Below are 21,032 nucleotides of genomic sequence, written 5' to 3'. Positions count from 1 at the left end.
ACACACACACACACACACCAAATAAGGATCACCATTATAAATAACTGAGGCCTTTTTAGCGGAAGCGAGTAATTAAAGCCGAATCCCCCGCCCCGTGTTTCTGGGAGTGTTGCTTCCACACATCGGTAAGCTTGCACATGAAGTTGTGACTGTGAGCTTGCTGAGATGAGAGGGCTGCTAACAGCACAGACACAATGTGTAATTCTCCCTCTTCTCTTTTTTTTCCGCCTCCTCTCTCTTACAAGCTACAAATCTATCAATGGCTGGCTCGACCAGCTGCAGTGACGAGTCACTCTTTCCGAGCTCCAGTTTCTGTCCGCAGGCTTAGTCGAGCCCTCGTGTACTCATAATTTAAACCTCAGCAGACATTTTTTTGTTGTTTATTCTCTCCATTCTTCAATTTTTAAATTAAGAAGTCAGATTACGGATTGCTTCTTTTAATTCATCTCACTTTGTTACTCCTCTCAATTAATTCCGATTATTTTAAGAATTTATAGTAACACAACACTCATTATAAAAAGTTGGTCGGCCCATATTTTATTTTTGTTGTTGTTGGTTGCATTTTTACAGCATGTTAGGCTTGGTAATGGTCGTGGCAAACTTTCCTTTTCACAGCTAGCATCACATTATGCATTGCTAACTGGCAATGAGTTCATTTTTCCAATCAAAATAATAATGAGTTCATTTTTCCAATCAAAATAATCCCCTTTAATGTAAAGTGGGCTATATTCAAACTCTAAATTGTATGAGCTCACTTGTTGACAGTATAACTCATACACTCCATGGAATGAAAAATAAAAGGCTCATTTTAAAGTTTTACTAGTTTAATACACATCATGATCACTGTTGCATTAGTACTTAACAGCAGCATTTTTTATTTTTTTTTGCGTACTTGGACAACAGAACGAGCTCTAAACATCTTACACAGTTGATATAAATAATATGTTGCTGAACAGTAGCCTCTAAGACAACCAACAGACACAGAGCAACATTCATTTGGAGTCATGTCTCTGACTTCCTGGTGAATGTAGGTCTAATATTTACTTGTGCTTTAGCGCAGTGTTGGTGTCCAACAAGTTCTGGCTAATAAAATCTGTCTCTTTAGCCGCTTAAGGTTCCACTATGTTTAATAGCTAATCGCGAATGTTTTCTTCTTGTTAAAATGCTCTGGGTAACTTAAGGAAACTGCAAAGTTGGGCGATAACTTTGTGTGTCGGTTAGCAGTAGTGAAACCTTTTACATGACATGTTGTCATTTCTTCAATTGTTCATGTAAAAATCTGAAAAGTGCAGCTTCAAGTGCAAGCCTTTTTGATTAAATCCAAGTAGCTACAAACTTTAAAAATGTTGGCACAACAACAGGTCGCTTTTTGACATTCACGTCTCAAAATTAAGCCACTGATTCGACATTAGGTACGCCAACAACGATGAACGTTTAAGGGCAAAATAAGGGCAAGATCCAGCACATACGAATGAAAATCTTATATCGGTATTCAACCTAAATTCACAATCTCCTACACTGTATTACTCAGAATCAATGACAAAGCTGTGCCCCCTTTGCAAAGGCACGATAGTGTCCTTTGACACATGATATAATGGAAAAGGAAGGTAGTAGATTCTGGGATATTATTTTGGGAATAGCCTTCTTGTGTTAATAGAGAAGCCACTGATATAGCAGGAAGACACTACGGTAGAATAGCTGATGACGCGTGACATGAACACTGATGAAAAAATGTTTTTGGCTGAGCTTTAGGATTTTGCAGCAAAAGTCAAATGTACCCCTTATTCAGATCATTTATTACTATAATCACATTAATTCATAGACCTGCCTGGTGTATTTGTTGGTATTGGTGATGCCGTGCAGAATATCAGCTTTTATTATCAATGGATTCCTATGGGCAGTATACGACAAAAACTGTCGCTTGTGTAATTGACTTGAATTCACAGCACAAAAGATAAGTCACTTTTGTTTCTTTGCAAGTGCGTTCTCCCAGTGGCAGGACAAGCTGTGCGCTCCAACCCAGGTAATAACCTACATTGAGAAAGTCAGTGAAGTCGGCCAACTGCATTAGTAAGCACACACAGGAGCAACATAATGAAGCGTCTGGAGTTTTGTATTCTATTTGTAAACAGAACATACCTATTGTAGGTGAATGACAAAATGAATAGGCAGCAGCAACTCCCGACTGGGACTGAACGTATAATGAGGTGTAAATCAGTCCTCAGTCAGTCAGCAAGCTGGGGACGTGTGAGGGAAGCAGCAGGAAGTCGACTTAGATTTTATTTGTCTAAGTCCCATGCACAACACGCATATAAATGTGCATAAAGGTACACACACGTCCACAGATACGGCCTGCGTGTTGTCCTCCAGTCTAAATTTCAACAGTACATACATGTTTACAGAGATTCTCCAATCCACCTCACCTGCAAGTCTTTAGTACAAGTCTTTCTTGCATTGAGATGACTGTCTTCGTTTGAGCCCCTATGTTGCCCCACAAGTCTCATTAGAGAGTCTACTGTTTTAAAATGCGTGTGGATGTGTGGGTGTGAATTACGAGGCTTACTTTTTCTGCTAGATCCTTGGAGGCAAAAATGTCCTGTTGGTAGAAAGAAAGAAAGAAAGAAAGAAAGAAAGAAAGAAAGAAAGAAAGAAAGAAAGAAAGAAAGAAAGAAAGAAAGAAAGAAAGAAAGAAAGAAAGAAAGAAAGAAAGAAAGAAAGAAAGAAAGAAAGAAAGAAAGAAAGAAAGAAAGAAAGAAAGAAAGAAAGAAAGAAAGATTGCTGTTTATGTTTGTTGATAAAGCTGAACATTTCATTGGCAATATTGAGACACATTGAATTCAACAAGTTAGATGGCTTTCCAACTGAGGTCTTATTTTGTCTTGTTGTTTTCATTTTGGCAGCTCTTTAACTAGTTTCTTATTTCAGCCTCAATCATTTCTCAAATTGTATCACGAAATTAATCTACATTCAAAGCTGTTCTCAAAAACTCAGAATTTGGACTTTAGAGGTTTAGAGGCTGACTGCTCTGCTGCAGTTCATAGTAACTGACTCTCTTGATGTTCCCAGAAAATAGCAGGAGTTCACCATATTATCTACATCATATGACATCTGTGGCATGGGAAGCTGCTGTTTTCCTGTTGTGTGTTTGGTGCATCTCTTTAAATCTTGTTGCCATTACAAGTCATTGCATCAGATCAATAACAAAGAAAGATGAAATAGGGGCCACCTTGGTTGCACACATGGGTCATTAGCAGTTATTCTTTATTCTGGGTTTCTAAAAAGAGAGATGAAAGAGAGTTAGTCGATGAGGGGAAGAGAAGTGCTGTACCTCATGGGCCCTGAGGTAAATGAAGAAATGGACCCTGCTGTGCACAGAATTGCAAATCAGACAATAAAAATAGAAAATAAATAAACGAGTCAACAACCAAAAGGATGGCGGGAAGACTGGAAAGCTGAGCAGAAACAATCTGCTTAAGGTGGAAAATTGGAAGGAGAGAAATAAGAAAGAGTTTCAGCAGAGGAAAAAGGGGAGAGGTCATTTTTCAGCTGGTGTTGGACTTCATCATAAAAAAGTCAAAAAGACACACATACTGAGGCACTGTAAACAAGACACAAAGAAGACACTGGGTCTTTTGAGGATCATATGACCTTTCAGCTGGGAGCTGGGGTTGAAAGTAAGAGAAAAAAAGAGGCATACAGCATTGGAAGATAAGAAACAGGGTGAGGGAGATTTGTTATACCTCAGGAAGGCAGTGACTGCTGTGACCCACACACAGACCCAAACAATAGTACAAATGGCTTGGGCTGTTTAACATCACCAGAAAATGGGGTTCAATGCAATATATCAAATCACACAATTAAGCCAGTTGTTGGTGAGTTATTACAAACTGTGTAACCAAATGTTCCTTCAAATTCTTGTAGAGATCCCAAAGTTTCCAAATACATCAACATGTCGGGTTGAATTTTGTGCAAACATGTGTAAAACGTGTATACAATTTGAAACAACGCATTACAAGGTATGGAACGGGTCAGGTCTTGATTGAGTCCTTAGCGTGATTGAAGTATTTAGGCAAGATGAGCCAGAATATGTAATACCATCAGTGTGAGTGTGAGGAATAAAATCATGTTTCCAAACTTTAAGCGGTGTTCTGTTTGGGAAATACACTTATCTTTTAGAAAAGAAAGTTAATGGCATTCCTGTACGTGGCCTTTGAATATAAGGCTAAAGCCAGCAGCACTTTAGCTTAGCCTGTCTCCTGGAAACAAAATCCAGCTACAAGCACCTCTAAAAATAACAAACTTGTGTATTTGAAACCAGCAGCAAGGACATTCAGTCAAGTCAGACTGCCAGGCAGATTTTGTGACCTTGCTGCTGGCAGTAGCTTCATATTTACCATATAATCACATAACTCTGTGCATGAAAGGAAATACTGTAAGTATATCAGACAAAATGTCCAACTATTGACTGAAAAGAGTAATCCTTTGGTTTAGTATTGCGCATACACAATGGGCATTTAAAAAAAAAATCCACAAACACTAAAAATGGGGTCAAGTTCATGAATCAGGGCTATCATCTTTTTCTTTTCCCACATTCTTCTTTCTGGTCAAAACTGCGGGACCTTCAGTACCAGTGCAACCCAACCATCGACAGTTTTGGTCAGAGATTGTGGTGTATTATGTTATTACTGCCAAATGCCACCTCAAGCAGAGATGAGAAGTGGGTTACAGAGGTCTGGTAAACTTGATCCACCCTAAACTTAACATCCCCCACCCACTGTTGCATCAAGTGACTACGCTTAATGCAATTTTGCAGCTCCGTCTGGAGCCACAGAGGGCTGTATGCAGATTTATTTTTACACATAGAAAAATAGAATAGAATAGATATTTTATTTGTGAAACCAGTGTAGTTTCTTTTTAAGGATACTTAAAGAGAAAAAAGGATGAAACAGATGTTTTACAAAGGAACTGACATCCACAGAAATGGTAGTTCACCAATAGTTGACCCCAGTGGACACTGTGTTTACTACAGAGTAATAATGTAGCGTACTCCTTATACAGAACATACCTCGGCCGCTGAGTTTATTGTGCCGTCACTCGGTGAGGCGTAGTGTGATAAAAGCATTGCTGTGGCTCAATAACAATGGAATTTTGAATTGCACAGTTCATTTAGTTTGTACAATCATAACACAGATAAAAAAAAAGAAAGTTTTCCAGTGACTTTGTGCATGTATGTGCAAGCATTTATGAAAAAAAGACAGCAGAAAAAGGGGGGAGAATTTGACATGACCTTCTCCTGTAAGAATACACTCCATGTTATCCATGTAAAAAACAGTCTACAATACCTGGAAGCAGAGGAGAAAGTGGGAGAGAGTGACAGGTGAGATAGAGAGGAAGAGACATGAAGCGAGATGACATGCCTGTGTCTGGCTCTGACCGTCTATGGAATTGATTGATGTGCCTCAACGTCTGCCAGAGCTCTAAGTTAACACCAGCACTTCACAAGACAAACACTGGGCCCTAATGAATAGATAATTGCATATAGATACCATTAATATGAATGATGAAACAAGCGGGTGTGAAAACAAAAATAAATTGCCTATACGTGGCACTGGAAGAGCTTCATGTATCCGGCGGTATTGAAGCAACCATAGGAAATGGCATGGCAATTTGTGGGCTGAGAAGAAAAAAAAATGTGTTGCATAAGGCTCTATTTGTCATGCATTCAACATACACTTTGAACAATTGCTACCAGCAAATTTAACTGAACGGAAGTCATATGAAACTTGATGGGGACTCCAGCAGAAAATGAAAACCTGTTTTCCATGGTGGAATTTCCACTTGGTATAAGTCCTACTGGACAGCGCTTGCTTTGCTGGCAGGAGAATTCCAAACAGATCAAACTCTCTACAGACAAAGCCATTTGAGACCAAGTGTGTGTTAATGTTTGTATATATCAGGTCTGTGCCTGATGGGAGAGTGGGTGTTGCAATAATTCACGATTCAAGAGATTAATGTTTGTGGAAGATCTGGTAATATTTCCCCTCAATTTGTAACTGGAGTTAAGTGCTTGTCACTATTTTAGAATGACTTGAGCATAAAGAAAAGTATATGCAGCATATTTATTTGGTGCATTTGCGTCTTAACTAATACGTTTGTGTGTGAGCGCAAGTTTTGCTATCTATGAGAAAGCAGAAATTCTCCTCCTTTGTGTGTGTGTGTGTGTGTGTGTGTGTGTGTGTGTTGGTGGTCTGAGATTTACCTGATTGAATGTGTTGTCCAGCAGGTCATTCTCAGCAGCACGGCGGCTCTTGGGAGCATCCGGAGGGCACTGCAAGATCACAATACATAGATAATTTTAAGACAGGGTAAAAAGGTCACTTTGGTGATTTCCAACCTGCCATGTAGCACTGCCATTAATTTCTGTCTCCATCAGTTGTTTTTTAAGAGGCTCTGCACCTTTTGTGGCTGTGCGAGTGTCTAAAGATGAGCACCTTTGCTCCTCCACTTCTCATTTCAAATTTAAACGCCGCTTGGAGGGAGCCCTCCAGCACACATGCCTTGAGCAAAGGAGAAGAGGTTTTCTTTCTCCGAACTTTCTAATCAATTTTACAGCATGCAGCTTCTCCTCCAGAAGACCCTACACTTTCAAACTTCTGAAGCAGCTTCCCACCCTGTTTGTACACTTCTCCTTAATTCATTTGGTAATGAAAAAGACACATATGCACGCACACTCAGACACGTAAGCACAAACACTGTGGAGGATTCTGACAAAAAGTTGGCTGAATACAAAAATGCCTTCAGCTCAAAAATAAACTCAAGAACTGGCTGTTTGCAGTTCTTCCCATACCTGAACAATCGCTCGCTCAACACAAGGTTGTACTGTTTTCAGTCCAATGACTCTGTTTTCTGTTTGATAAGGCTTTTGTCTGAAGTTTGCAAACAATAACTGCACAAAAATACAAAAGAAGAAAAGAGGGAGACAGGCAAGAGAAAGGCAGGGAAAAAGAAAGACATAGAAATTGTGTAGACAATTGTAGTTCTGAAGCTGTGAAAAACATGATGCTTTGAAATAGCCTTTTAGCCACACATTAGTGGCACAAACAGTATTGGTAAATTATATGATCCAATGATGCAATTACTTAAAGCACTAGTCAATTTGTAAACATAATATCCTAACAAATTCTCAGAACAATATTTGTTAACCAACACAATAAGATAAGCTTTTTCATATTTGTGGAAGCCTAAGTCAAGAAACTGATGGTGTGCTAAATACTGAAGTCAGGACTCTCCCTGCATATCAAAATCAAACGGAAGCCCGCCAAGTTTTTTTTTTTTGTGACCATCTAAAATGGGAGAAAAAAAAATGAGCATAACGCATTATAAAGACAAAGCGTTGCTGATTAATGAGAATAAGCCTCTGGAGCAAATTCACAGACTTTTTATGGTGTTTAATTTGGATAATGCCGACTCAGCTTTTTACTGCAGCTGTTAAACAGTAAAAGCCTTCCAACAGATTATTTTTATTGTGAAGGAGCTGCAACCAGTGATGAGTTATAGCCTCTGTGGTCAGTTTAGCTTAGGTCAGTTTAACTGAGGTGACAAGTTGCTCCAAATTCACACTTTGACAACTTAAAAATGAACACTATTTCGGTGACAGGTGCCTGTTGACTGGAGTAAAGCTTTGTATGAATCTAAAACATTGAAACTCATATTTTGACAGCCACAGTTAAAGCCTTTCCACACTCAACTTTTCCCTTAGTCCCCTGTGAAAAGTGGGGATAGAACAATAGTTTGGGTTGGCAAGGGGACCAACTGATTAAGGCTGGTACATTTTAAACTGGCTAAAGAGGTTCAAACACATTGTTGGGACATGACAAACAAGTCCTTGTGAAAGTCAGTGACTCCTGAACAAGTGTAGCGGAGCATCCACACTGACTCTGTTCAATCATCAGTTCAATGTTTTGGGAAATGTGCATTTTAATGTAATCTCACATTGTGAGCTGTAATGGTTCTGTGCAAATGCCTGCGATGTGTCGAGCATCACAGGGGGGACGCTGAGAGTCAAAATTGGCTGAATCAGTCAGTTGTTGTTGACAACTACTTGAAATGATTGACAGTTGCACATTTTCCAGGCACTCTTTAAGTCTCTGAAATATGCTTTTAGATGAGAAGATTAATAACACTCTCTTATCTGTCCATTAAATATGAAGCTATAACATGAAACAAGAGCAAACAGCTGGTCCGACTCTGTCCAGAGGTAAAGAGAATTAGCGTACCAGCACCTCTAAAGTTTCTTTAATCTGCACAAAAACAGATGGGTAAACTTGACGGTTTACTATCGATTGTCAGGGAAACAGTGGAGACTAGAAAGCTACTGCTTCCAAACAATATACATTTCAGCCCACAGCTTCCAATTGGGTTTTTCTTTTTTGTTTTTCATGTGTCATTTAGTTCAGATTAAACAAAAGAGATTTTGTGCTGTTCAGAGGTGCCAGTAAGTGGATTTTTTTTATTTATTTTTTTTATTTCACTTTATTAATCCCCGAGGGGAAATTTCTTCACTACAGCAGGGGGCTCTCAGGGGGAGCTGCTGCAGCAGGCTGCCACTAGCGCGGCGCCAGGTAACCTGACCTGAGGTGCATGTTTTTTTTGGATGATGGGAGGAAGCCGGAGAACCCGGAGAGAACCCATGCAAGCACAGGGAGAACATGCAAACTCTGCACAGAAAGGCCCAGGACCGGATTCGAACCCGGAACCTTTTTGCTGTGAGGCGACAATGCTAACCACTGCACCACCTTCATACAGAGCCAGGTTAGCTGTTTTGTTTCCAGTCTTTGTGCTCAGCTGAACTGTAACTAAACTGTGTATGCTGTAACTTCATATAATAAACCAAGCTGATCTTCTAATCTCGCTCTTCACCAGAAACCAAAGAAGAACATTTCTCAAAAAGGTGAACCTTTCCTTAAAATGGGAGGTCTACTGTTATTTGCAATAAACAGACTCTTCTCTACACAAACTTCCAAGTTTCCAGTCTCACCCGCGCCCCAGGTATCTCACAGCAGGCCTCTTGAATGGCAAGCGAGGGGTCACAGTACAGCATCACCTGCTGAATGTCCATCTGTGAAAGATGGAGAGAAAAAGAGAGAGGTTAGCATACGCTGTATTTCACATGCAGGTCTGCTTTGTTTATTTTATAATGTACATAAAGTTTAAATGAGGAAGTAAACAAGGTTGAGAGACAATTAATTTCCTGTTTATATAAAGCATTAGGAAAGCATTTTGTCAGGTGGTGTGTATGTGTGTGTACATGTGTATGAACACTTCCTCCCAGCGCTAACAAAAGACCTTTCCTGCTTTCTCTCTAGGCCAGTTAACTGATGCTCAAACTAAGTGCCTGGATTACTGGATCCATTCAGTGGTAATAGTCCCAGCTCACTGCAGACATATTCTCTCAGGTAGTCCGCTCGCTTTTTTAATCAGGATTCAATGAGATTTCCAGGAAGATAGATGTCTTTATGCATAAATGCCTCTTAAAAAAAAAAAAAAGCCAGGTGTGTTATTAAAGTTCTATATACTGAATTATCTGAATAGGTAGACTGAATTATATAACGCAACAATGCACCAACATGCCACTCCATACCGCACTGGTCTCAATAAGGGAACCCAGCTCATTCATAACACTTCAAAAACAGTTTGCTCTTAATACATACAGAGACTACAGGTCACCATATTGTTTGTTTAAATGGTAACATTGGATGCCATTTACATTGCAGAGTCTAATCTTGATCAAAGGCTCTTCAATAGCCGAGACAGAGCAGTCACACACTGCATATTTAATCAAATTTCAAAGCATTCTCTTTCTTATTTTCACAGCTCTCCAGAGATGCATACCTATTTAAAAATGTTTTAAAGCAACAATAGTCTAATTTCAAAATGGGGCTCCTATAAGGTTCCTGGTTGCATTTCTGATATTTGAATCCCTTACGTCACAGTGCAGCCTGACATCTTTGAGCAGAGGTCTCCTGGTTTTTCCAACCCCTCACTTTGTTACTCGAGCGAACCAGACTTTGCTGTCAAGTAATTATACTTGTATCCTAAATATTTTGCATTTTTATTGTTTACTCTGTTTCAATAAAAGCGTTAAATACGGTAAATCAAGTTATCGTTATCAATGTCATACCTGCACAGGCTCAGCATCTGAAGCCCGAATGCCCAGCAGTGTGTGCCCGTCAGTGGGCAGAGCTCCTCGGAGCTCCAGGGGCTTGGTCTCGATGGAGCCGCAGTCTACGAGGAGGGAGACAGCTCCGCGTTGCACGCTGAGGGCCAGCTTGTGCCAGCGTAGGTCCATCAGGGCCTCGACGCCTTCCCCGGTGAAAACGCAAGCCAGCAGGTCGGCTGCAGGGTCCACCCCTCTGGCTCGAAGAGACAGGGTGCCATCGGGGCCGTTGAGGTCTACAGAGAGCTGTGTGTTGGGTGGAGGTGTAAGTGTTAGGGGGCAGAGAGGAGTGGCGGGTATGCGGAGGCTTGTAACAATTAAACACCAAACAATGATGCTCGGTGTGTCACTGTCTGGCAGTGGGTTCAACAAAGACTGATGTGTACTTGGACTACCACCTCACAAAGCTGTAGAACACAGTAGCAAAGATGAGCTAAAGGGGAAGATATATTAATTACACACACCAGCCGTACAGCCAATCAATCACTACTAATGAGGCAAACTTGGCCTTCATCCATCATAAACATTGAGTATTTAAATCTGGCCTCAAACTTGCAGTGATTATCGGGACTCTGAGGGACTCCAGTGCTTTATCATGGAACACACATGAATAACAATGAAGGTGAATGAAAGAGGAGCACAAGGAGATGATCGGGAGGAGCGACAGAGAGAGAGGAGAATGGGATGAAAAATAAGAGGGGACAAAAGGCGCTTGGAACGAAAGGGGGGAGAGAATTGAAAAGATGTCACGAGAGGGAAGAAATCGAAAGGGAAAGTGGATGACTATGCAAAAGAGAGATGCAAGGCATGAATAAAAGGCAAAAGACCAAGGAGGAGAGTAAAGGGAAGTAGGAAACAAGAGAGGGAAAGAGAAGAGAGAGGTGGTGGAGGTGGAGGGGGAACATGCTGGAATGCGTAAAGCAGTGGATGAGGGAGCGAAGAGTAAGCTGCACCTGTGGGTATCCCTGCTGATCAGATATCTGAAAGAGGTAGATGGTGTCCCTCAGGGCAGCCTTCTTTAGCGCCAGGGTGAAGATCAGGGTGAACTCCTCGGGTAGGCCATGAGGGAACACCTCACTGGAACATAGAAGCGCAGAAGGGTCAGGTACACGACAGTTATCCATTCACAGCAGCTGCACAACTGTCAAACTATATACAGGGACTGTTTAAAGAGGAACGTCTCTAATTTTATACAGAAATATAATGTGGTCCGCTTTAGCATCTTAGCCTTACTCATAGCTCACGCTAACAAAGTCAGAGAAAATATATCAGTAACAAAAGAAGTTACCTACATATAGAGGGACATTTTTTCCTTCATTGGACAAAACAGAGTTAAGAGGACAAGAGAGAGAAAGGGGAGATCACATATAAGTAAGAACCACTCGTATTATTTAGTGTTGAGTTGATCAAGACCTAAAACAAAACTGAATGGACAGTAAATATTGTAACTACGATCTTCAAGACTGCACATGATTGCTAATGTTACACTTCTGAAAGTGTACATGTGCAGCTGGTAACATGCTTCCCATATTAGATAAAAAACATTGTCATTTTTATGTTTACAACTTTCTTCCTCTGGGTCACCCAAAATTCAGTTGATGTAGTTTTAAACTACAATGTATTATAAAATGATTGTATTGGCTAGATTTGGGAAACACATTGTAGGATCCAGGGTTTTGGAGCTTGTGCCATGTTCCGTAGTAAAAGTCAAGATGTCTCAGCTTCTGCAGCTTCAATTTTAACCAAACTGTGTTAAACTCTGCCTCTTGTGAAACTAACTTTATGGAAGTGCAGCATTAAATAATGTATCCATCAGGATACAGAACCCAATAGCAAACAACACTGACCGTCCCCTCAATCAACTTATTAGAGCTGAAAAGATTAATGACTTAACTGACCAGGGAATCAACAGAAAAATAATAGGCATCTATTGTGATACTTAATAGTTTCAGTCATATTTCTTGTGAACTAAATAGCTTTGCCTTTTTTGACATTTAAAATGCCAGACAAGTAAAACTGATAGATGTATCTTTCATTAAAACAAAATTGGTTGCAGCCCTACATACAATATTACTTCTATCTGATTGCAGATAGAGATCCTTTATTTTTTGTTTTGCAGGAGCTTTGTACTTCACATCACATCACAACAGCTTTAAACATAACACTTTGCAAGAATGTGTATATGTTTGTACAAAATTGCATTGATGAGACATGACAATATATATTGTGTTAGATTTAGTGCTAGGTATCATTCAGAAATGTGTTATACCAGTACCAGTACCAGTACCAGAACTGATACCTTTCCTTCAATACTGGTTCTTGAGTTATACTTTTTTCCGTGGCCTACACATTTTATAACATCCATTTTAAGAACAGGAAAATTACCTTTCACATTTTAGAGTTTCCAACATGTACCCATGTTCCCTAAACGCCTCACATGGAAGCTGGCTAAGGCAGTTTTTGAAACTAGATAGTACTGAAGCAGTTTGGTCTTTGTCATAAAAGTATATCTAAGCGCGGTACCCAACCCTGGTTATGTGTAAACATGATCTATAGTCAGTAGCCAGGCAGTTACCCTTGCATTTAATTAGGCTTATGACACATTGAGACAACTTTTGGGTTCATATACAGTATATTTTTATATGTCCTCCTGAGCACAGTGAAAAAGCAATCCTATGCATGTCTCCACAGTCCTGAGCTTTTTTATATTCTATACATGTTTTTTTTTTTATTCGCCTGTTTTTTTTCCACTTTGCTTTCCTGCCCCATATTTTGTGACTGTAGCCGGCGGTACAATGCAATGCCTGTGTGTGTGTGTGTGTGTGTAACCCCTTGGCATTAATTTTCATAGCAGATACAGTCCAGCAAGCCTCATCCCTCAGTTTTGGTCAAGGGCATCTAAGCACACAAATGCAGTGTGCACACACACAAATGTTCACTGCATTGAGGTGTTCGATGTATTGAGAGATGAAGGGTTCACAAACAAGCCCAATGAAATGCATGCTCACTGAGATGGTAAACATTTTGAAATATTCTTTCTTGCTCTATTTCTTTCTCTCTCTCACTCTTTTCTCTTTGCATGCACACACTCATGCATGTACACGCACACACACACACACACACACACACACACACACACACACACACACACACACACACACACACACACACACACACACACACACACACACACACACACACACACACACACGCACACACACGCACACACACGCACACAAAGAAAATTGTTGATGCTGGCAGCTGGTTTCCCGCTCCTAGAAGTGGGGTGACAGTGATTTATGACTGAGGGAAGATCCAAGGGAAAACAGCCAACTATAGGACGTCAAAACAAAGAGAGGATGAGTGGGAGAAAAGGTGAGGAAAAAAAACATGGAGAAAAACGGTGAAAGAAAGATAAAGACAAAGAGGGAACAAAAACTACAGTGTAGGACCAATACATTCTTGGTATAATATGATAATATGTGAGAATTTCACTGAAACTAATCCATGGTAAATTATGGTGCAATATGAAACAACTCTAGGGTTACTATATATTCTGAAGATAGAAAGAAAAAGTGTCTGCAGGAAAGAAAGACAGACGGAGGAAAAGAGAGAGGAGACAGAAAAAGCAATGTTGAGAACAGAGTTGTTTTGCTGGCGATTAGTGACATGAGCTGCAGGGCACAAAACCACTCAAACAAACTATTGACTTTTAAGTTGGCAGTACTGCACCTTGGAAAGAGAAAGCACTGTCTCACACACACACACACACACACACACACACACACACACACACACACACACACACACACACACACACACACACACACACACACACACACACACACACACACACACACACACACACACACACACACACACACACACACACACACAAGCATGCAATGGGAAGATAAATCACTCTGTGGGCCAGCCAGATTCAAATCTAGCCTCTCCAAAGTCTGAGAGAAAGTTATTTCTGCTTCTCTTGTTTAAAATAAAGTGAGGCAGTGCAAACCAGAGAGGCACAGAGGAAGAGGAGGAGGGAAATCTAATGTCGAAAAAGCAGATCTCTGGTTTAAGATGGGAATATCACCTGGAGAGCTGTATTAGCACCCTACCAGGTTCCAACTGTGCTGGAATCAATTGGTTTCAGTGGAGACGACTTCTACCTCTGAATGCATTAAATAACCGGAAGGAAGTTTAAATAACTACAACTCGACACATAAAAGAAATAACACAGTTTCAAGCTTTGGTGGACAAATGTTGTTACAGACTGTGACTTTTTCCCTATGGCCAGCTTCTATATTTGAGTATTTTAAACAATACAACTTTAGAGAAGAACACCTTGAAACTATTGTAAAAAAAAACACTTTTAGTATGTGCATTTTCTGTACTGCTGATGGTGCTCAGCTCTGGTTCATATTACCATTGCATGCACTGACCCAAGTCTCTCTGGCAGCAGAATTTAATTCACTCATCAAATCCTAGGTAAGGGGACTGCGATCAAGATTAATGGCCTGCATCCTTTGTAGCGGCTCCGTGAGGCGGTACTCGGGCCCAGCCGTGCTTTGAGCTAAATGCTAATGTCAGCATGCTGAAATGTTCACAGTGACAATGCAAACATGTTGATGTTTAGCAGGTATGATGTTTACCGTCTTATGGTTTGCCATTTGATTTCAGCGTGGTCATATGCTAACATTTGTGAATTAGCTAATCATAAACACTAGTTAAGCCAGATGTGAACATCATTGGTCAATTATGTAGTCATAAACCAAAACTATTACAATTTATCTGGAAGGGAAGATGAATGTGTGATATAAATGTTATGGCCATCCATTCAATAGTTGCCACTGAGGCATTTTAATGAAAACCCCAAATCTTGGCTTCATGCTTGTACCAGATTAATTTACTGAAGTCATTAGGGTTCATCCTCTGGGCACCATGAATGTTAGTACAACGTTTTATCAGGTCATTCGCCTGTCTGACGAGCAGCAATGTGTACATAACAAACTGCAAATTGCGCCGCTTCTGCTGTGCAAAAACAAGTGTCTAATGCATTAAATGCATTTCAATTCTGTCATAAATAGCTGTCATCTTGGCCTCATGCCACAATATCATGGAATTATTTCTACACACTGTAGCTGCATAAAAGAGACACGCTCAAAGCAATCAAATCCCATTTTGCTGGAATTAAAATGCATGTGACCAGCTGTGACTGGTGCCCATTTCACTGTCAGCAGATGACTGAGAAAAGCGAGAGACAAGGAGCTTCATCTGGCTGTCACTCATTGGCGTTAGCTAGGATTAGCTGAATGGATTAGCCTCTGATACAAAGCAAAGTCCCGCTTTCCAATTACTGTACACACATCTCACACTTCAGTCAACCTCACTCGCGATGAATTAAAAAGCTGCTTGAGTGACAGGCAGCCTGTGCTGGGTGGGAGCCATTTATTACACAGTTTCATAAATACAGTATATGTACTCTGGGGCTGGTGAAGGGGTGAAATCTGATATAAGATACCACAGTGTTAACACATACTGTATGTGCTCACAATCACACACTCACAGGCAGACATAGGCATAAACGCTGAGCACACGTTGCACACACTCAAACTCCTACTGAGACTAAAAGCCATAGAACAAGCCTGAGGGTTGGCTCTGATGCATTTACTTATTGCCTGGATTTGAACCTTTAACCCACTTGTTCCCTCACCACTATACATACCTTAATCTGTTCCCCGCCTTCACACTTCTATTCTAAATGCCTGAAACCCTTCCACACACTGTAATTTAAGAGGGCTTAAGCTAAAAAAAAAAATTTGAAAATAAATGCAAGAAATTCCAACAGGGGAGAATTGCTATTAACGGATGTCATAAAATTACTCTCTTCGATTTTACTTACTTATGGGAGAAGGAAGAAGCAAAAGAAAAAAAGGCAAATACAAAAAAAAAGCAAACACTCCCTCAGATACATTCTGAGGAACGTATATGGACAGTGGGTTCTATGTATAGAAAGAAGCAGAATGAGAGGCAGCCAACAGGCAGGACTGATAACATTGATTATTCTCCGTCTCAGTTAAAAAGAAGTCACCCAGGTAGCACTCTTCACAGATAAAACTGACAGAAAATCTCTGTGGCATCAACATTTCAATAAACGCCGCACCCTCACAAAATCCCAAACCAGCTGCAGAGAAGAGACACAGAGTGATGTTCCCATCCTCTCTTTGTATGGTTAGAGGGAAAACAAAAACCATCTTGGATTTTCCTCTTTGGCTCCAAAGATGCTGATTTCCTGAGAAGTGACAGTTTTTCTGTTGTTCCCCCCTCTTTTCATAAGAACGACTTTTCTCTAAGCCTGTGACAAACAATATATGTGACACTTTTAGAACAAAATGTCTCAACCGTAAAAGAATGTTTTGTAGACAGATTTATCGGGGCCTTCAAGCGGCTGGAGCTCGCAGCTCGCAGCTCACAGCGGTGGACAGAGTGATAAAATACTCCAGGCTGACCCAATTGGCAAGTTTAGAAACGTTGCTTTATCGGTGGGCAGAAAGACGCTAAGCCGTCTGAAAACTAGCTAGGATTAAGAACAAAAAAAACAAGGACTGAAAAACAGCCAGCACATAACCCCAATAAGCAAATGTCACACAATTCAAAACATAATCTACACCTGACTGCTGTGTAATAACAACATGAAAACCCAGGAAGGCATAATTACAGCGTGTCAAGCTTGCAAAATCACGTTTTGCAAAGAAACCGTGAGCTGTTGGATTTTACGGCTGCAGGTCTCTTCCCCCAGAAACAAGTTCAGAACAAGCCCTCAAATCCTGCTATTAAACTCAGACTCTTGTAATTTATTTTTCTTTTTTTTTTACTGGTATCGGCATAACGCCTACCAATTATGGCATCACTCCTACAAGTTACTGCTCTGGCAAATAAGTCTGACATGTCCTTATGAAAGCTAGTTGTAATAAGTAGATGCGGTCACAACTGGAAAACCAAAAGGATGTCACAGTTCTCTTTTACAAGCTAGTGTCAGCGTTGAAGTGGTATTTCTGGAAATGCAATCAACGACTGACCCGTGGTGTATGGTTCGCCAATAATCTGCTTTAAAAACAACAGCCAGTGGGCAGTGCTGACATGTTGAGTGATGGTTCAGAGGTTGAATAGCTACAGGATGATCAGTCTATCTTTTTGCTAAGACGTCACAAGAAAAGGAAGAGACGGTAGACATAGGCCTACAGAAAGATGAAAACCCTGATGAAAATTGCGAGAAGTAGTGTTCATGCGAGTTGTGTTTGTCTGTAGGTGGTAGGGAAAAAAGAGCGAGACGGAGTGATAGAGATGTACAGTGTACTCACTCGCTGGGTCGTAAGAAGGTCGCTTTGCCCAGGCGGAGAATGACGGGTCCTCGGGGGTTGCGGATCTTCTTGACATCGGCGCTCTTGAGCAGGGAGAATCGCCTCACGAGATTAAAACCTGGCAACAAAGGGTATTCGTCAACACCCACATACAAAAAACTTGGACAGTAATATTTGTATTTGAGAGTTGAGTCTTCTCACCAGTGATATTGTGCCTGGCCGTCTGAGGAAATTTCCAGCCATCCACTTGTAAGGACGGGCACTGAACATCTGTGGAAACAAAAGGATGGCACAGAGGGTTAGGCCAGAAAGAAGTCAAAAAGTGGGTATGCGAACAATAAAACCCCTGGAATGTGCCATATTTCAAGCACAAAGAGATGAGAGTTGTAACCTTTGACAGTCGCTGCTGAGCGATTCAGACAGTTTGTGTGAGAAAGAAGCAGCAACATTAAACATACATACAGAGACATTGATCTGGAAGTTAGAAAAAGGGAGTTGGTGGGGAGGATTGAAAGCCCCCGTCCCCTCAAAGAAAAAGGAGCGTAAAACAGTGAGCGAGATGAAATGAGGGCAAAGCTGTGCAGAGTGGAACACAACCCGGTTTGACAGGTTGTCTAGCATCAGGCTTGTCTGTTGCGGTAGCCTCTGTTTGATGGATATGTTCTCACCCTGTCAGGGGAGGTTGCAGAGAAAAGTGTTGCCTGTCAGGGCGGCCTCCCTGACTACAGGGGGGGAGATGTGAGATGTGTTGAAAAACCGGGCTAGTAGAGGTAGACATGGACCCTGTGAATCACTATGATCCACAGTTAATTGATCTCTTTGGGGCCAAGGACCTGGGCCCCGAGCAAGATGTTCCACTGGGCTGTGTTTCAGGAAGGTTTTCTTACTTTTTTACTATGACTGCAGAGGAAGTAGGTGGGGTCCTGTGTTGACCAAAAGTTAAACTGAAGGATTTTCTTTGAGCTGTGTGGCTGTCAGTCATATTTTAAATCGTGAATGTTTGCCTTATGATGAAGCTGAAGGTTAGATATTTTTAATTGAATCTCATTCAGTGTTGCCCGATGATTCGGAGTTTTATCACCTTTACCAAGAGTAAAGAGTAGCAGTGTAAAAATATATCCATCCCATGGAAAGTGTGGGCTCTTTTGAAATATTAGGATAAGAACACATTCGATTCTGTTTGAAAATATGCCTGCAGATAAAGGTGATACACTTGAACAACACACAAAAAATGTTTTGCCAATAACTTTTTCAATCACTTTGTCAATCAGAAGCTAGAATTGCCCTCTTCCTTGCTACTCTTCTTGCAGGGGTTTTGAATATTTTTCCACCAGCTACTGACATCAGCTTGCTGAAAAGTTACAAGTTGTTGAAGAGTTTTCCTCATAATATTATAGTTATTTATTTCAATTGTGTAAATGACCTCAAAATGTCAGATTTATGTCATTCGTTTGAGCATACCACCTTTATCTGTAGCCCCTGTTTCCAGCAGAGGATCAGATGTTTACTTGTTCAACTATATTGAAAATGTCAACAATTTAATCTGACTGTATACTTTTATTTACATCTGTTGGAAGGCAAATCCTTGTTTCAAAACTTAATGCAAAATTCAAATGTTAAATGGGCCACTAGTATCACTGCAAACCATATAAGTATGGTTTGAGAATACAAAGCTTGATAGGAGCAGCAACGATAAGTAAAAGGAGCAATTGGTCAATTGTGTACACAGGAATATAAAGTTAAATAGGTGCTACTTCAGAGGTAGGGTTTGACTGAAGGACACTATTGATTGTTGCTGTTGATGAGACAAAGGCTGAACGAGCCTGAGAAGAAAGCCTGAAGAAAAAGCTTTATTTCTTCGACACTTGTAAAGTTGTTGAGAACGTCTTTTGGAAAACAACGGTCAGTGCACTGCATGGAGAGTTTCCTTGAAGCATGCTATGGCAACCTACTGTCTCTGACCATAAATTAACTGTTATCCAGGCTAGACGTCGCTCCGAAATGAGGTGAAACAGATTAATATAATTAGTGAAAATAAGATCCAGCTGTGTTTAATTAAGAGTTAGGAATTTAATTTCACGGACGCCAGCTCAAAAAAAGAAAAAATAATTAAATTCCTTTTCGCGCTTCATCACCTATAATATCAAGATCGCTTGACACCTTGCGGTTCCCTCTCATCTTTGAAAATACAAAGAGTGGGTTTTAAGGCGCAGCACATTTCAGCCTGTCAGCCTGAATGACACACTGAGCAGTCAGTGTGTCATTCTCTTATTGCTGTCAACAAGCACAAATCAAGGAGTGGGAAAGAGATGTCAAACAGTGGTGTTATGGGAAGCTGAGATAAACTTGAGATGAAAAGTCGAGGAAACTGCATACAGTGGAAAAAGTATCAAGCACTGGTTTAGAGTCTTCTGTTCCCTCTGATACTCTCACTTACATCCTGCCTTTATACACCTTTTCTCTCTCTCTTTCTCTCTCTATCACACACACACACACAATCACACATACTGTATTTATATGTTGATTGGTCCGTCCTGAAACCTTATCCGCTGACTCAGCACAAAGCGCATTGCGCGCACGCATACCCTAGGAGTTTTTCTTCTCATTTCTCTTCACAGGTTCTTTTAAGTCTACGGCGAGATCTACCGTACCTTTCGTCGCCGTAAACTCTGCTTTCTTTTTTCTTGTTGTGTGTTTTTTTTTTTTTTTTTTTTATCACCGCCCCATTTCCATCAGACACAATCAAGATGAAGGCTTTTGTCAGAAGTGGATAGATCCCGGCTGCAGGCAAGTGGGCAGTGCAATGAAAAGTTAAACAACACGAGACAGAAGAAGGTGGAGAGACGAGGAAGAAGGGACACAGGAGTGTGGAGAGAAGGGAACTAAACAGCACGGAACTAAACAGTGTGTTTCTTTTCTGAGACGATGCTGGGAACAGCTGGCGGTATTCTATCCAAAAAAATAGGAAATTAAGAGGCATCTTTTAATGTAAATATGATTCAGGACATCTCAGCTTGTAAAGCTCATTCTCTGCATTAAATGACTTCCATTAGTCTGAGCTGTTCCAGCTTTTAACATGCTCAGCTGGGCAGGTTTAGCTACTTGGCATTTCAGTAGAGGGCTTTACTATAGTATGGTAGAGCATTTGTGGAGAATAATGTGATTTTTTTTTTTTTACTTGAAACTTTAGTATACTAACATAAAAGCATTAAGATGACAATAGCTCGTACTGATGAAGTACAGCTAAACTTAACCTGGCAGCCTAAGTGACTGAGTGATCAAAGTTAAGTCGCTGATTGGCAGAATGCAGTGACTTCCTTTTTCTGTTTCACATTAAAAATCTATCATTTCAAATTAAAACCCCTTTAGCATTCCATTCATGAGCCAGCCATATGCTAGGTTTCTACAATGTCTTGCTAATAGGTGTCATGCCGGAAGAACACTTTTTTTCT

General features: G+C 40.6%; 1 protein-coding gene across 4 annotated transcripts in view; it reads right to left on the bottom strand.

The window, feature by feature from the left end:
- col16a1 (collagen, type XVI, alpha 1) overlaps positions 1-21,032 on the bottom strand; it is a 64,075-nt gene that overhangs the window by 31,457 nt on the left and 11,586 nt on the right. For 3 of the 4 annotated variants that reach the window (XM_069699170.1, XM_069699187.1, XM_069699178.1), the window contains exons 3-9: positions 17,782-17,850; positions 17,581-17,698; positions 11,170-11,293; positions 10,181-10,462; positions 9,038-9,118; positions 6,260-6,328; positions 2,564-2,596 (exon numbers count right to left, since the gene is read on the bottom strand). In XM_069699170.1, coding sequence (XP_069555271.1) covers positions 2,564-2,596; positions 6,260-6,328; positions 9,038-9,118; positions 10,181-10,462; positions 11,170-11,293; positions 17,581-17,698; positions 17,782-17,850 — 776 coding nt within the window. The remainder of the gene's footprint in view (positions 1-2,563; positions 2,597-6,259; positions 6,329-9,037; positions 9,119-10,180; positions 10,463-11,169; positions 11,294-17,580; positions 17,699-17,781; positions 17,851-21,032) is intronic. The other variant, XM_069699195.1, reaches the window with a different exon arrangement.

The sequence above is a fragment of the Brachyistius frenatus genome, unplaced genomic scaffold, assembly GCF_029030835.1.
Source record: "Brachyistius frenatus isolate BFR_SWC_R1_liver_20210118 unplaced genomic scaffold, ASM2903083v1 Contig_2, whole genome shotgun sequence".
NCBI classification, from domain to species: Eukaryota; Metazoa; Chordata; class Actinopteri; family Embiotocidae; genus Brachyistius; species Brachyistius frenatus.
The sequence above is the reverse complement of the archived record's forward strand: the minus strand, read 5'-3'. Positions and strand labels throughout refer to the sequence as shown.